General features: G+C 45.9%; 1 protein-coding gene across 1 annotated transcript in view; it reads left to right on the forward strand.

The window, feature by feature from the left end:
* The window catches only part of pard3ba (par-3 family cell polarity regulator beta a), a 138,507-nt gene that overhangs the window by 28,315 nt on the left and 92,236 nt on the right, over nt 1–17,956 (forward strand). The window contains exons 3-5 of the mRNA XM_066661722.1: nt 4,754–4,916; nt 11,796–11,902; nt 14,281–14,372. Coding sequence (XP_066517819.1) covers nt 4,754–4,916; nt 11,796–11,902; nt 14,281–14,372 — 362 coding nt within the window. The remainder of the gene's footprint in view (nt 1–4,753; nt 4,917–11,795; nt 11,903–14,280; nt 14,373–17,956) is intronic.

A 17,956-nucleotide genomic window follows, 5' to 3' on the forward strand; every position in this document is an offset into this window, starting at 1 on the left:
ATCCTGTATATTTATAGCATCTCTTTCATTTCCTGATGGAAGCCTAATATTGATTCATATCAGTCTCTGAGTCCCGAAGCTGCTCTGAGCTCACTATATAAATATATGTATGTATCAATAGATATGTTTTGTGGAAGAGTGAGCGTCTGGGACGCATGGTGGGATCAGTATTAGTCCTCTGGGGGTTAAGGGATTTAAGGAGGCTTGGGCTGTGATGTATTACATTCACACAGAAAGATGCAGAGCCGACGGACGTCTCTCTGGGGTGTGTTTACGTTTGTTCTGCACTCTTCTAAGTGATGTCATGATTGATGGTTGACCAATCCAGAGCAGCCCACTCAACCCAGAGCTTCACCACCTGTACACATGGCCCAGAAAATAAAAGTGGAGGTTAAGGGCAGTTATATCCTCTTAGTCTCTCTCTCTCTCCCTCTCTCTGTGTTCCCTTCTCCCTCTCTCTCTCTCACTCTTTTTCTCTCTGTTCTTTCTCTCTGTTCCCTTCTTCCTCTCTCTTTCTCTCTCTCTCTCTGTTTTGTTCTTTCATTCTCTCTCTCTGTTCTTTCTCTCTGTTTCTTCTTTCTCTCTCTCTCTCACTCTGTTCCCTTCTTCCTCTCTCTCTCTCTCTCTCTGTTTTCTTCTTCTGTCTCTCTCTCTCTCTCTGTTCTTTCTTTCACTGTTTTCTTCTTTCTTTCTCTCTCTGTTTCTTCTTCCTCTCTCTCTCTCTGTTTTCTTCTTTCTCTCTCTCTCTCTGTTTTCTTCTTTCTCTCTCTCTCTGTTTTCTTCTTCCTCTCTCTCTCTCTGTTCTTTTTCTCTCTGTTCCCTTCTTCCTCTCTCTTTCTCTCTCTCTCTGTTTTGTTCTTTTTTTCTCTCTCTGTTCTTTCTCTCTGTTTCTTCTTCCTCTCTCTCTCTCTCTCTCTGTTCTTTCTCTTTCTGTTTTCTTCTTCCTCTCTCTCTCTGTTCTTTCTCTCTCTGTTCCCTTCTTCCTCTCTCTCTCTCTCTCTCTTCATCTCTTTTCTCCCTTTGCCTCTCTGTCTGTCTTTGTCATCTGTATTTTCTCATTTGTTCCTTTCCGTGCATAATCTCTGTCCTTTATTTTTTCTCACTTCGCTTTGTCTCCGTGTCTCTTTCTTTTGTGTTTCTCTGACTTTCTCATCTCTTTCTTGTCTGTCTTTCCCCGCACACAGTCTGTCTCTTTTTCATCTGTCTCTAATTGTACTCTTCTTCTCGTCTGTATTTCTGTTTACCTCTCATCTGTCTCTTGTTTCTCTCACACTGTCTCTTCCTTCTCTCTGTCACCCTGCCTGTCTCTCTCTCTCTCATCTTTCATTTCAACTCCAGCTCAACTTTCTCTTTCTTCCTTTTTCTCGTCTTACATTATGACTGTATTACTCTCTCTCTCTCTCTCTCTCTCTCTCTCTCTCTCTCTCTCTCTCTCTCTCTGTGTGTGTGTGCCTCGTCCAACTGAGACAATCTCCGTTTGTTTTTTTGCTGCAGAGAGAGAGAGAGAGAGAGAGAGAGAGAGAGAGAGAGAGAGAGAGAGAGAGAGAAACTGAGTGAGAGAGAGAGAGAGAGAGAGAGAGAGAGAAACTGAGTGAGAGAGAGAGAGAGAGGGAGAGCATTAGGGTGAAAAAGAAAAACAACCCCTAGCCCCTGAAACGTATTGAAGAGCGGCGGTGCGGTGTCGGGGGCCGTGATTGATGAGGAGCGCGCCCCCGTGTCAGCGGTTATTGTTTTTGCAGGAGGAGAGAGAAACAGTTATGGATGCAGATGATTTGATCCAGGGGGTCTCTCGCCTCCGCCGCTGTTTATATTCTGTCCTTCTTTCTCTCTTCCTTCCCCTCATCTTTCATTAAGCGTCCGCCGGCGTCTCTGATGTGATTAGAGAGCCGAGCGGGGGAGGGGAGGGAGCGCTAATTTATTAGCGGGCGGCGGAATGAATACATCAGGCAGGGGCTGCGGCCTTCACCGTCTGGTCAACACACACACACACACACACACACACACACACACACACAGAGACAGAGAGTCAAACACACTCTTGAATATCCTGTCCACGTCTCTCCAACTCATAGAGACGAGCGTGACATTGTGTTTGACAGCTTCTGATTCCCTTGTCAGCTTTAATTTGGTCATTGATGCTCACACACACACACACACCTGTTTGCCTATATACAGTGGGTGCCCACCACCTGTGTGGTCCCTTTAGCTTAGCGCTAGAGCTTTAATCAGGCCTGAAATTGTGGTTCCATGCCTTGTGTGTGGCTTCAGGGGTCAGTGGTCAACCAAAATCACCTACCAGAGATGGTCAGATACAAAACAGCAGATATATTCATAAATAACAGCGAAGAAACACAAGCCGAAACGTCCAAGATCTGAGAGGGTGGGAGTCTTAACAACCGCGCAACACCTGCTGTCTTTTTGTAGAGGTTTTATGACCTATGCTCAGTGAGGCATTGCTTGGTAAAACACACACACACACATATATACATATATATCTATGCAACAACACACACATCTTGGAGCTTGGGATCTGAAGAGCTGCTACTCTGCTGTAATTACGACAGGTGGGATACTGCCATCCACTAAAGTGAGAAGCTATAATCGCACCCGAGGTGGCGAGACACATCGGGGACACTTTCGCTACCGTGTGCCATCGCTCAGCACCATTTCTCAGAGAAGGTGCGATGTTATGAAGAGCATAACCGTTTGGAGATGACGGATCTTGAGCTGCACTGCCTGCCGTAAAGTCGTCCTCAGCAGAACAGATGAGGGCTCCGCCCATGGTTCATTACTACAACAACAACAACAACAACAGAATATCAGAGTTCAGGACCCGAGCCAAGATCAGGGCTCCTGTGGCAGAGGCGTCGTGTGGCAGTGGGTTTCCGTGGCGGAGCGCCTACGCCCAAGCCTAAGCAGACTGCCCCCGAGGTGAATTCAGATAAATATTTTACTAAAAGACAGTTCCCAGGGTTTGAACAGTGTGTTCCACATGGAGCTGGCATCATGAGAATCTTGTCTAACCTTTTACACAACTCTACTCCTAGTCCTAACCCTAAACATGAGCATCGAACTAACTATAAACTTCAAAGATCAATAACAGCCACTGCTTGCTTTTGTGTGAAGCTGTTTCTAACTGTAAACATGACCCTAAAGACTGGTTTGTACTTGTGTGTTTACTCGATGCAGAGTCCTATGCTGTTTTGAGAGTTTATACTTCTACGTTGGCGTCTGCCTCGCTCTGCAATGGCACTGCCTCACCACTAGGGCTGGATCGCAAACGTCTACCTCTACACTATGTACTTGTGTAGTAGTATTACCAAAACAAAGTGCACTGTTCAGGGCGTAGGTCATTGCTTGGGACAGAGCATAGTGTCAATTTGGTGCCAGGAAAGTAACTAATACAATAGGAATTTTATTTATTTTCTTTTCCTGGCAATCCATATTTTTCCTTTGTTCAGCATTTTTAATCATCCCTGGCATCCACATCATGTCTGAGAAAATCTGTCGCCATGATTTAGCTGCTTTCTAATCCTCTGTCTGTGGAGGTTTAGAGGATGTCTTCTACATGCATTCTGTACTTCTCTGGTTCAACTTAAACAATGTCTAATACACTAATGCCCTTTCTGTCTGTGTGTTTTAACTGATTATTAATTAAAACTTTTAAGACACAATACCCATTAATATATAGATATTTGACCATTTCTAAGCCTTGGTCATGACAGTCTTATTCTGACCGTAGCCCAGCGCAGAACCCTAAACCTGAACTTAATCCTAAATCTAATGTTAAACCTCGAAAGTGGAAAACATCACTGTGTTGTGTGTGTTTGGTGAAACAGTGCCCCCAGTGGGCAGTAAAATACCTGGAGCAGTGTAACCTGTTCAGATGGATGATCATGCTCCTTCCTGTGGTCAAACACAAAACTCTTAACTCTTGTAAGTCATACCTGAGGACTCTTACTTGGGTTAGGACCTGAACCCCGAATCTACCGCTCCAGAATTCCACTCTAAACACTAAAACTGCTGTGAAAACAATGGCATATGTGACTTATTCTATTCCAGACACTATTCCAGAGTTTAGACAAACACAGCGAATTTTTAAACCATGCAACCGACCGGTACCTGTCTCGCTCACTCACACAAAACCCTCCCCAAAGACTCCAGACTCTTTAAAGTGTTTAAAAACACACGCTAACTCTTCTATGACCCTGATCCGTTTCTGCCGGAATCAGAGGAAGACCACAGACCGTTCTTTATTCCAGTTTGGAAAGCCGCAGAAATTCCATCCATTATTCATGTTGGCCATTGCTCTCCTTAAAGACGCTCCCTCCTCCGGGAGTGGGTTATCAATATTTCATAATCCCACAATGCTCTCCTTCCCCAGCCCCTGCTTTAACGGCTGCATTAGTCTGTGGGCCGTTGTGATGGTCGCAGGGATGTCCAGCCGTCTGATCTCGCTGTGGATGTGAGGGTTTGGCCGACGGATTCGGGAGCTTCTGAGGGCAAACACAATTGACATTCATTTACATACATTAGGAGTTGGGGGCGGGGTGGGGCAGCACAACTGCAGAGTCTTAGGGCCCTGGGTCATTGTCTGTGTGGATTGAGGTGTGTCCTCCCGGTGTCTGTGTGGGTTTCCTCTAGCAGTCCAAGCTCACACGGTGATGGACGTACAGGTGTGAGCGTGTGACTGACCGCTTTAACATGGTTGTTGTTCATAGTCTCTAACGGGCATTGTGTCTTCTGTCCACAGCTGATTGCCGTGTTTGAAGAGATGGAGCTCCAGCAGAGGGTAGCGCCGAGTCCAGGGAGCAGCATGGCATCCGGTTACTCCAGCCCCGAGCCTTTCGAGCCTGAACTGGTCCGTCTTCAACCGGGCAGCGAGATCGAAGTGACGTCCATTGCTCTGAAGTCAAGTACGTCTCACTTTTTCTCAAGTTTTAGGTTTTTTTTAAAGAAGGGCCTTTAGGTCTGGATGTGGAATCCAGTTTAAATCCAGTCCTGGGTTTTGGAATCACATTAAAATAGTTCATCCAAGGTGTGGCTCATGCTGTACGTACAAGTCATTACGAAATCCAGGACTGGAATGTGGAATCTGCCCTAGAGTTGAAGATCTCTGTCATATGTGAACCATCTTCAGCTGTTTTGACAAACGATGTAAAATACAAAAATGCATACCTTGTTAATGAGGAGATCTGGAGCCCACCAACCCACACACTGTGAAACAAGATCACTCAGTCAGTTTCTGGTGGGCTGTCTTAGTCCAAAAACACGGGATAAAACGAGTCGTCTTGATCCTGCTCCGCTTCTGATGTGAAAGTGCAGAGACTTTAGAATTGCCCCGCCCTCTCGTCGGAGTCTGGCCAATCACAGTACTGGACCTGTGTTTAACGGGTTAAACACAACAAAACAGACGCAACCGGCGTGGAGAAATAAGAGCACGTTGAAAGCAAGAACAGAGAAGAAAGAGAACTGAGCGAAAACAGCTAAAAACCAGAGCTTCTGCTCCTAGCTCTTCACTGCTGTGTGCTCGGGGTCGGGGTGAACATTGAGCGGCTCATTATCTTTTAAAGGAAGAGGCGCTGAAAGCTGGGGGTGAACGGTGCTGGGGGGTTTGATCCTTGTGGTGTTTTGACCCAAGCAGGCCACAGATGATTCATTAAGATCCAGCACTGTGTTCCTTTGTAAAAAAAAAAAAAAAAAGCGGGAGAATATATTCTCTTTAAGGAAACTCCTTTCAGATGTAGGTACAAGACTCTGTTCAGACACGACACAGGCCCCAGTAGCAACACCTGGAAAATCCATTTCCTGGGATTTTCGTTCCGTGTCTTGGAAAAAGCATGGTGCTTAGGTAGAATAAATGTAGTAGAACACACTTCAGATGCAGGCCATGCAGGGTTTGACGTCAGTGGGGAGTGACGTTTACCTTTCTGCGGTGTTCTGAACTTCTGTTCTGGGGCTCCAATGAGAACTGAGCAAACACTGCATTTCCCACGAGCCCATGTGGTTCCCATTGCTGTGCTCCGCAAGCCTCACCTGCATGGCTCAATGAGGAAAACATCTGTGTGTGTGTGTGTGTGTGCCAGGCATATATCACAGTGGAGACCTAAAACCTGTTTACGCACTCACATTGTGGGAACTTGACGTCTTTCTTGTTCGGACAAACAGCGAGTTCCCAATCTGTAAATCATTGCGTTTAAAGTAAAGACATGTTTAAGGTAGCATTAGGGTTAAGGTAAGGGTTTAGGTAGTAGTCCCTATTTAAAAGTGAGTCGTAAGTCTCCACAAAAATCAATGGACGTCTAAATATTGTTCCCACAATTCACCTATACAAGATTGTGTGTTTATGTTAGGTGAGAGAATGCGATACTATCTTGTATTTGTGAATTGTGGGGACGTTACAAATGCAAGATTGTGTGTGTGGAACTTGTTTTGTTAACTAACATATACACACACAGTCTTGTATCTGTGAGTTGTGGGGACATTACATAGAGTTCCCTTCATTTAGTGACTATACAAGATTGTATTTGTGTGTGTGTGTGTGTTATGTAACAAAATACACCCATTCAGCACATCTCTATTCATGCGCACACACACTGGTTTACATTTAGCAGCAGTCAGTGATAAAGCTGGCCGCGTAATGGACGTGTTGTGAGTCATCTCTCTCGTGTTTAGGGGCAGTCCAGCTTTCTCTCTGCCCCTGGACAGGGTAATTACTACAACAACAACAACAACAACAACAACGGGGGCTTCAAAAACAACAGGAGCTGTCCCTGTCATTTGAGTTTCCTTCTTTTGGATTTGAGAGGGGCAGCAGGAGCAGAATGTTCCAGAGCTGATGCAATGTGTGTGTGTGTGTGTGTGTGTGTGTGTGTGTGTGTGTGTGCGCGCGTGCGTGTGCGCTCCTATACTCAACAAAATACTGGATTTATTGATGGATCATCAATAGCTGTAATAATGGGCTATTATTGGATAATGCACTTATCCATCTGTGTTAATTATGTGACTCCGTTAGACACGTCCTCCCCTTCACGCCCTGTCCCTCTCTTTGTGGACGTCTTCATACCGACGTCTGTCGCCCTGTCAATCATTTCGCCTCATAGCTCCGCCCCTCTTTAACCTTCGCTGCTGCCTGTTTTGATGCGGGCTCTGACTTGTTTCGTCTGAACTGACCCCGTGGTCACCCTGCCTTCTTTCTTTTTCTTTTAAGAGACACCACCTGTCAGTCACTCTTTTAGACACGCCCCCTGCTGAGACAGAGCCAATAAGTGACCTTCAACCCCTCCTGGAAGCACACAGGCCACTGCAGACACTGAAGACTGGAATGAAAACGCCATAATGTCTTCATTCACGTGGCGCGTGAAGCATGGGGGTGGTAGTGCCTCTTAGATCAGAAGTTTGGTTACAGGAGTAAAACTCTATATAAATGTATATTTTATTAATTACTTTTAACCCATTGTATGCTAGTGCATAATTAACAAGGAATAGTAGTTGTTTTAGAGGCGGGGCTAAAGGCATTAAATAGGGAGGTGGGGGGCTTTATGCCGCTCCAGACTCGTGTGCAGCTGCTTCAGAGCATCCTTTTCTATTGGCCAGTGTTGGCCACTGCTTTTCAATGGAGATTATACAACAGCTGGACACCTGTGTCAGAAATGGATCGGGCAGATGTTTTAGATGCTTGGCCACTTATGTCTCTCACTTACACACACACACACACACACACACACACACACTCTTTTTCCTTTCTCCGTAACCAGATTAACACTGCTCTATTCGGAATTGTGCCTGGTTCCATCCATGCATGAACCCTTTCACTGGCGCCCTTTTAAACCTATTTGCACCCTGGACCATCTCTCTCAGTCACACACACACACACACACACACACACACGTTAATTAAGTTAGTGGTGATCCCATGAAGGCCTTTCTTACCCTTGCGAGACTGATTCAATAATATGCTTTATGTGGCTTCCCCATCACCTCAGCTGCTCCCACACACACACACACACACACACACACACACCACATTTGCCTAAGGCCCACTCATCCACGCTGGACATGGTCCTTTTATCGCCTCTATGGTTTAATTGATAAATGAGAAGGACACTTGGCAGTGTGTGTGTGTGTGTGTGTGTGTGTGTGTGTGTGTACAGCTGAGGAGGGTCTTTTGTGATATAATGACATTGAGGGAGGGTCAGAGGTGTGTTCACATGAACATCTGCTATACGTCTGGCTTGTGATGAGTAAAGGATGATAATGATGGAGCTTAAATAGCCAGTGTGTAACACATACACACACACACACTTTAACACCTCACACTATTACTAAGCAATATACACTGACCAGCTGTAGCATGAAACTCTCCCCCTTATTTCTGCCCAACCTTTGCTCTGCATACTTTATCATCCTGTTTTCACCCTCTTCTTAAACGTCCACAAAAGGGCCACAGAGCAGGTGTGATGTGGTGGTGGATCATTCTCAGCGCTGCAGTGACACTGACGTGGTGGTAGTGTGTTAGTGTGTGTTGTGCTGGTGCGAGTGGATCAGACACAGCAGTGCTGCTGGAGTTTTTATACACAGCCCACTCGCCGTGACACTCTTTCCTCGTCTCATCAGTCGCGGCACAGTTTGCCTTCTTCATCCTTCATCAGTGGACGTTGGACGCTGACCACAGGACACAGCTGGCCATCGCCACGTCTGTTCTCCTGATTTATCGGGGAGGGTCCCTCAGTTTGATACACCACAGGCCATGCCAATAAAACAGCACAAGGAATCTGCTCCTCGACCCCGGGTCCTGAGATACACAGGGGTCCTAAGGTCAAGTGGATGCTCCATCGCTGTCATCCATCCTGCTTGTCCACGACGGACATTCCTGAGAAAGTGTGGGGTATTTTCTGAAAGGCACATGCGGTTGCTTTCTCTCCGGTGCTTGGAGAGACATTGTGCAGATGTGCCCAGATGTGAAAGAGGCTATTGTAGACATTCCAGAGGTTTGAAATATCCGAAATATGGAAATAGGAGCATAATGGTCCTGTTGTTTCTACATGAATTGTTCGTTTTGAACTAGTTTTAAAACTACAGACCATTCTCTGGTCCATTTTAAACACTGTGTCCACTCATTGTTCTCTCAATAGGACGTACCTCTGTCGTCAGAAGTCAGGAACTGTAGATCGTCTGTTGCTGCACTGTGAGGTCATCTTCTAGTCCTTCAGCAGTTGTAAATGAACACTCCACAGCTGGATGTTTTTGGTTGCAATACTCTCTGTGCATGCTGGGTATTGTAGTGAGGATCAGAAAGTTGGTCATCAGAAAAAAAACACAAAAGTGTCCCTTACAACTATTTGCAGACAACCTATGCAACGTATAGACATTTTACTGGCCTCCCAGCTCTAGCTTTTCAGACCGCTTCCCATTTTCTCTTAGCATGTTTACTTTCACAAACCTAGTGTTTAGTACATGTTTGACCTCAGAAATTTCCCGTGTGACCCCTCACCGCTTCTTAAAAGCGGTACCAAGCTCCGGCAAGTTCTGTCGAGACGACCTTCGCAAGAACTCCGACATTCCAAAGACTTAACGCAGTCCTTCGCCGAGTCAAACATTCAGCACATAAACATGATGAGTGTTTGGCATGTTTTTCCATATATGTCCCAATCTTGGAGTAAGCGCCAGCCAGGACCACATACGTCAAGCCGAAAGGAAAATGGAGATGACCCGAGGTCGTCCAATCCACCGGAGACGCCGACAGTTAGCCAGTCCCTCTCAGAACACCTCGATTTGCTCCTCGGACTCGTGGGGCTGCTGGTGAACTTGATTATAGGGCTGCAGATGCCATTGATTACAGCTCTGAAGCTATGACCTCTCCGTGGAGCACATGATTATGGGCTGCTGGCTCATTTTGCTGGGCTTTGTCACCAGATTCTGTGCAATTCCCTGGTCAGACGAATTTGGAAGTAATGACAGAACGGCAGGTCGCAGAGTGAAACACAGTTTGCACGGCTATTATCTTCTCTCTGCGGACTCCAACTCTGAAGTGAGACACAGGGAACTTGCAGAGGTTGTTGTAGAGAGTAAGGCATGCAGTTTTTCTGAAATGAAGGCCTTGAACAGTGGAGTTACACTCGACTAAAACGGGGTGTGGAGCAGTGGATCTGTGTTCTCTGGGGTTGTTGAGCTCCATCCTGTACCTAGGTATGATGAGGATTGTTGCTAATCCAGCATTTCTTGTGAAAGTAAGGGTCGTTCCACTTAGCTGCTGCAAGGTTGGGCCTTCAGCCACATTAGCCTTAGGCACCGGTGTTTGGACATCCCTAAAGTACTAGTTGGAGCTCTTTTCACACTTTCACCACACCACAGCAGGAGCTTTAAGCCCATTTAGCCTCTAATTGACATTGAGCTTGATGATCTTAAGCTTAGGTTCGATTACTCTAGGTCTAGGTTTAGGTTTTCCTACTGGGAATGACTCAGAAATGTCAGATGGAAGGTTGTTCATGGCAGAAGGCAGTCACTACTTCTTTCCCTCATCAACATGAAAGATCCGCTTGAAAAATGAAGCCGGTAGTGTGCCGGTCAGTGGCATCCACTTATCTTATTGAAAGGCCTTTGGGATTGATTTGGTGGGAGACGGTCGATTTCAGGAATGATTGAGAGTTGACGGCGAAGAGATGGAGGCGTAAGTGCTCGGGGCAGCGTGTGTTTGTGCGGATGCCTTTTTTTAAGCACTTCTGCCATTCCCGCCTTTGCCTGTACACTCTCTGCAGCTGTGGAATTAGTCAGCGGTATTTTCTGTTGATTCCTACTGAGGAACCCTCCACTTGGCCGTCTTTGTTCAAGCGACAAAGGAACACACACTCATCCGTGCGCACAATCCCGGACCACTTCAGCACATCCTTGAAGAAACAACTGCAGATAAGCCTCCGGGAACAATCAGGCAGAAGGATCCAGAATATTCAGGCTTGCGTGTCCCTCCCGCAGAAGGTCATGGAAACCTTTCCAGTGAAAGCTCAGCAGAATCTCTGTTGGAGATGCTGATAAGACAGCCATGCTGATCTGACCACTGCCAAATTTCTCTCAGGACCTAAGTTCATTTGCTCATTTGTCATCTGTAAACACTTCATCCGGATCAGGGTTACGGCAGGTTCAGGGCATACTTAGAAACTCCAGGAACACACTCTAGATGGAGCCCCAGTCCCTCACAGGGTATTACACACTTACCCAGTCACTCACACACACACATGCTGTCATACCCTTACACATCAAGAGGGCATAACCTTAGGGACATGTGTCCCACTGTAGAGGACAGGGTCCACTCTTTGGTTCTGATAATGTACAATAAACAGGAACATCCATCCATCCATCCATTATCTGTAACCGCTTATCCAATTTAGGGTCGCGGGGGGTCCAGAGCCTACCTGGAATCATCGGGCGCAAGGCGGGAATACACCCTGGAGGGGACGCCAGTCCTTCACAGGGCAATAAACAGGAACATCTTTATTATAATTTTTGTTCTCCTTGATCCCCCTGGACCCCTCCAGATGTAGAAAATCTGTCCATTGTTTTTCCCGTTGACTTTGTGCTGTGAATGATATCCACCTCATACTTGGATTGGTCTTCCCCATGGTGAATCCGCTCCAGTCTGACCCGTGTCTGTGTGTGTGGTCGGTCTCGGATCGGGAATGCAGTGACTGCGCGATCAATGAATCAATGCAGTGAAAGATGAAAGACAGTTTCTTGTACAGGGAATCGATATTTATTCATCACTAATGCTGTTAACTCTCTCTCTTTTTCTACCCCTAACAGACACCCCTCTGCTTGTCAGGAGCAGCAGTGAGTCCGTCCTGACCCCTGCCATCGAGACCGGGACACGTGAGGGGGAAAGCTACAACGGCATCAGACCACAGACGACGGTCAGTGTCCGAGAAACTTGAATGGAAAACAAGTATAAGGTTTGCTTGGGCCTGAGCGTTTAAGGTGGAGTGGAATATCTGAGTTAAAAGCTAGTGAACAAGGAACCAGCAGTGGTCCATCATGGCTCTGACCAATGACTCTGATGTTGACCAGGTCAAATACCGGCCAACTCTCTTCAGCCAATCAGACTGTGTGGGTTTAATTATTATTATAATAATCCGTATACAAAAGGATTTTTACATCCCGCAGAAGGACGTCGCCTTCAGACCCCGCATTCCTTTAGCTGTCCTCTGTGGTCAGTCCATCTCCTGACCCCCACCATATGATATCAGAGGGTGGTTTATGTGTGTTATGGTTGATAATGCTCCTTGTCTAGTGTGTGTGTGTTGGGGTGTTAGATTGTGTTTGCTGTTGCTTGTGATATTTTCTTTAGCCCACTACACCTGCGGCCCCTCCACAGCCCTTTGTGATTTTACCTTCTCGCATTCCCTCGTTCTTCTTCTCTCTCTCTCTCTCTCTCTAACTCTATCTCTATCTCTGAATCTATTTGTTCGGTTCTCATTTCTCTTGGTTTGTTCTTTGTGCCTCAGTAGCAGCCTGCACCTGTGCCCAAGACACACACACACATTTACAGTTCCCCTGTTTCTAGTTCAGAGTCTCGCCCTTAGACTCCCACCCTGTTAGGACTTATTGCAATAATATATCAGTGACCTCCATAATAAAAGTCTTCAAGTGTTCATTAGACTACAATATGAGTCTTTTATTTATTTAAAACCATCAAAATTCAAGCTATTTATTTTATGTCAGTGCCATTTAAAAAAAAAAAAAAAAAAAACAGCCCTGCAAGCCTCACATTCAGTCTCCGTTCTCTCAGCTCCTCTGACCATGTGTTAGTGAACAGCACAAGGGGGTGTGGCTATGCAAATTAGCCCATCATTATTGTGTGGTGTATTAGCGCTGGGCCGGGGACTTTTCTGAGCTGGTGTGAAGTGCTTAAGTCTTATATAGAGCAATGTTGTCCTCACCTTATTTGATGCCAACCCACAGAATGGTCTGCACTGTGTCCTTCAGACCTGGGGTGGCATGTAGGCAACTTTAAAATAATCAAAGTGTATTATTATAATTGTTATTATTATTATTGTTATTATTATTATTATTGTTGTTGTTGTTGTTATTGTTATTATTACATTCTAATGTGATTCCTTTGACATTTTCCATTGAAAATCTGATTTAAGGACAATGTCCAAGTCTCTCTCTCTCTCTCTCTCTCTCTCTCTCTCTCTCTCTCTCTCTCTCTTTTCAAACTGGACACTAAGATGAATGAGGCTGGAGGGGTGAGGTCACCAAAACATGGACAGATCCCTACCCCACTCCTACAAACACATGTCCAGCACCTCGCTGGGCTGTAAGGGCAGGGCCCAGTGGGGTTTAAGATTTCACACTTTGATATTTTCAGAACTAATTAAGCTATCACCATGGCAACGTTAACATGGCTGCATGACACATACATCAGCCTCACAATAGGCAGTGTTTCTAATAAAGTGTCCAGTGAGTGGCGTGGGGGAGTGTTTCTAATAAAGTGTCCAGTGAGTGGTGGGTGGGGGGGGTGTTTCTAATAAATTGTCTAGTGAGTGGTGGTCGTTGGGTGGGGTTGGGTGTTTCTAATAAAGTGTCCAGTGAGTTTTAGTGGGGGGGGGGGGGGTAATAATGTGGCAATACACTCTCTCTCTCTCTCTCACTCTCTCTCTCTCTCTCACACACACACACACACACACACACACACACACCCTCCTCCCCATCCCCTTCCACCCCATCTCCCTCTCATTTGAGCTGAGTGCACTTAAATATGGAAAAAAAAAGAAAACAGAGAATGCACAATAACAATAGAAGCACTAGCTGCTGGGCCGGGCAGTAGCATGTGGCCTAGCGGGGGATAATCACATGGCGTTTAATCTAGGTCACTTATTGTCAGAGTGAGGGTCCCATGTTGTATGAGTGGGGGGTTGGGGGGGCACTACGTGGTCTTCGGGACCATCATTAGCAGCAGCTTTGGGGTAAGAGTGACCACATCATGTTTATTATTCCTGATTTTCTCTCTCTCTCTTTCTCTCGCTCTCTCTCTGTTTACTTCTGTCCTCTTTGTCTAATGCTGGTGGAACTTTCTTCTTGACCTGGGAAAGCGAGACAGGGTGAAGGGGCGAGTGGGGGAAGGCTAACAGCCTGATCGAGTCACAGTGGTCACTAACTGGGACCTCCGCTAAACAGACGGAATTTCAGTCTAGATCTTGCTCATGTTTACAGCCTGAATTTATATTCTGAATGACCGTCTTCAGCTGAAGCTCCATCGTCGTGACCTGGATGCTGTTTGTTTTCACAGGGCACTGGCAATGCGCTGACCGTGAAGGGTGGTGCCATGGACAGACCAAAGGATGGTGTCCCAGTGTCCAGGGCAGGGCCAGTCTATGACAGGTAAGTGTTTTTAATTCTTATTTGAAGTTGAACATGGGGTTCAGTGTAATAAACGTGTTATTACGCATTAACAACATCAGGAATAACACCAACTGTGGGTGTAACTAATAGTTTAACTAATTACACAAATGCATATTTAATAACAAAAGACCATCTTGGCAGTTACTACAATTACATGTAATTACACCTGTATGTCTTGGTAGTTACTGTGTAATTATTGTGCAGTTTGACAGACGTAATTACTCTATTGTGTCTCGATAGCTAATACATCATCGTTACATTTACTGCTTGACTATGTGTAATATTATATTAACAAGTTATTACAATATTAAATGACATAATTACATGCAATTACACAAATATTTTTAACAAGGTACTACGTAATTATATACCATTTCATGGGTCTTCCTCGACAGTAACATGTAATTACACAATTACAGAATATTACTGCAATAGACATGTAATAACCGAACTGTATTGTAACAGTTAATACATAATTAAATATGATTGAGTGATTTTTAAATCGCTACACCGTTAATAACACCAAGTTAATAGTTATGCATAGTTACATGAGTTGTACTACTGTAATCCAGTAATACCACAATTCGTATAGTTACTATTAGTGTTGGCAATGTGTAAATACACAGTTATAACACAGTAATTGTGTCACTGCTGTAATGACCTTTGATATTATTTTTCAACGTATAAAATCAACAGCTGTCTGTTACTAAGGTCACATCTTAAAACACTGGACTAAATAGTGTGTGACTAATGGGACGCTACCTTTAGACATACATTCACTAGTCTCCTGTGTGTAGAACAGTAATATAGGCTTTGAGACTGTCCTTTCCGAGTCCCAATCACTCCATCGCCCTCGAGAACACAGTTCCTAACCCTAACCCAATGCTGGCGGTGGGGCTTTACACCTCTCAATCATCCTGAGTGACTTAAATTACCATCATATTATAGACCCAGCCCTATGTAGTGTTAAGAATCCTTCCCATGCACTCTGATATACCGTGGCTGACCTACCTAAGAGGGGCCGTGAACCCCAGTCGGCTATATAGACTGCTTGACCCTCACAGATGACCTCAAACAGCAATGTCCAGACTCAAGAGCTCTGGTGTTGCCCGTATGCAGTGTAAATACTGTGTGTATTACACGTGTTATCATCCCTGCAGGAGTCATGAAATCTTCGGTTGTTGCCATGGCCACAGAGCTGTGTGTGTACAATCCTTCCGGAGGCGCTGTCGCTCTTATCGCGGGTCATATGACCTCCTCTTCTCCCTGAGAGATGGATGCAGTTATCTCTCTCTTCTCTCTTCACTGCCTCCGTCAATCAGCATTAGCGACACACACTCTCACTCTCCCTTACACACACACTCTCACACACACACAAAAACATGCCTACCTCATTTAACGGCTGAGCTGCTAGCCGTGCGTTACAGCCTCCTACACTACTTTATCTACACCTATTAAAGCTGGTATTTCTCCATTACCTGTTCACCTCTTTGGCGGGTTTTGCTTTTCACCGTTATTATTGAAGCCCATCTGAGACTCTACGTGTCCAAAAGTTTGTAGACACCCCTTTGTAACTGCCTAAGAAGCTGGAGCCTATTTGGGACACAGCGTGTTTGAGGAGCATAGCTGGTCCTGAAAGGTAGCAGGAGCCATTGCGAACCCAAACGGCATACACATTACTATGTCCGGTAATTAGAGGGTGGTGCAGCCCACCTGTAACCCACTGTGGAGTAGCTGACTGGGCTCATTTTCCCATCAAATTCTCGCTGCAATGTTGGAACATCTACCTGCCTCTACATTGTCACGCCTGGATGTAAATCAGTGCAGAGCTACTGAGCTGAATGTGTTGGGAGATGCTATAATAAGAAGCGTAAGAAGTGCAGGGGAGTAACAAGCTCTCTCTCTTCTTCTCTCCCTCCCTCTCTCTCGCTCTCTCTGATGTGCGATGAGCCGGTTTGGGGCTTTGTTTGTGTTCGTCAGAGCTGCTGCTGAGCTGGGGGAGGATGTTATTTTGGTGCGGATGTAAATTGAGAGTGGAGGAAACGCTCGGCGGTGTGCCTCTGCATGCTCGCGTTTGAGCGTATCCCGACACCTGCCACTGTTCAAGAAAGTCGCCACACCAGAAAGGCCACCGCCCATTAGAGACACACTTTCAGGAGAGCACTAACCCTCAGTCAGGTCAATTACTGATAAAGTAGCGATTAGGCCTAACCTTAAATCACCACCTGTAGTCTATCCTGCACCTCCAGGCCACCACAGGGCAGTGCTGCAGATGTTGTGGGGCTGTGTTAGTGTTTGTTGTGCTAATAAGGGTGGATCAGACACAGCAGCTGTTGCTCAAGTTTCCTTCCACTTTCCACTCTGTTAGACACGTCTACCTCGTTGGCACACCTTGTAGATGTTGCTAGAGCAGCATCTTGTCCTCTTTGACATTCCTAATATTAGGAATGTGGGGTTTATATATTTTTTCCCAGAAGCCTCTTTGGTTGGCTCAGGAAAAAAATAAAAAAAAGCAAAGGCCAAAGCCTGTGTCTGACGACCCGGGACTGTGTAATTGTGTTGCTTGTTTGAAAACTCCTCAAAGGCTTTCTTTGACAGAGATGGAAGATTTTCAAGTAAACTCACCCTCCACCCACTCCCCAACCCTCATCCACCACACTCTCTCTCTCTCTCTCTCTCTCTCTCTCTCTCTCTCTCTCTCTCTCTCACACACACACATTTCACCATCCCTGTTTTCCTCTTCTTTTTCCTTTTTTTTTGTCTGCTCCCATCTCTATTGAACTAAGAGATATGCAGGTAGGCACCTGTGCCTGAGGCGCTCTGTGTAAAACACACACACACCCACGCACACTCGTTTACACACACACACACACACACACATAGTAAATGAGAGTGCTTGCAGTACCTCTCAGATGATTTGTTTGGCCATTAATGCTGCCCCCCAGGACACAGAGCAGGAAAATGGATCAGAAGTGTGTGTGTGGACAGGAGTACAAAGTAGAGGTCCGGACTGGATTCTGGACTCTGTATTTAAATAGCGGACACTGCAAAACTAGAATATTTAAGTAACGTGGTATTTCAAAGCGTAGCAGTGTTAAGATTGGGGTGGGGTGGCATGGTGATGCTGCAAATGATGTTGCTGCCGCACAGATCCAGGGTCTTGGGTTCCTTTGTGAGTGTGTGAGTAACTGCGTGACTGGGTGAGTGCGTGAGTTTGTCCACAGGTGTGAGTGTGTGAGTGACTGGGTGAGTGCGTGAATTTGTCTACAGGTGTGAGTGACTGGGTGAGTGCGTGAGTTTGTCCACAGGTGTGAGTGTGTGAGTGACTGGGTGAGTGCGTGAATTTGTCCACAGGTGTGAGTGACTGGGTGAGCGCGTGAGTTTGTCCACAGGTGTGAGTGTGTGAGTGACTGGGTGAGTGCGTGAATTTGTCCACAGGTGTGAGTGACTGGGTGAGCGCGTGAGTTTGTCCACAGGTGTGAGTGTGTGAGTGACTGGGTGAGTGCGTGAATTTGTCCACAGGTGTGAGTGACTGGGTGAGCGCGTGAGTTTGTCCACAGGTG

Source organism: Hoplias malabaricus, chromosome 2 (genome assembly GCF_029633855.1).
Source record: "Hoplias malabaricus isolate fHopMal1 chromosome 2, fHopMal1.hap1, whole genome shotgun sequence".
NCBI classification, from domain to species: domain Eukaryota; kingdom Metazoa; phylum Chordata; class Actinopteri; order Characiformes; family Erythrinidae; genus Hoplias; species Hoplias malabaricus.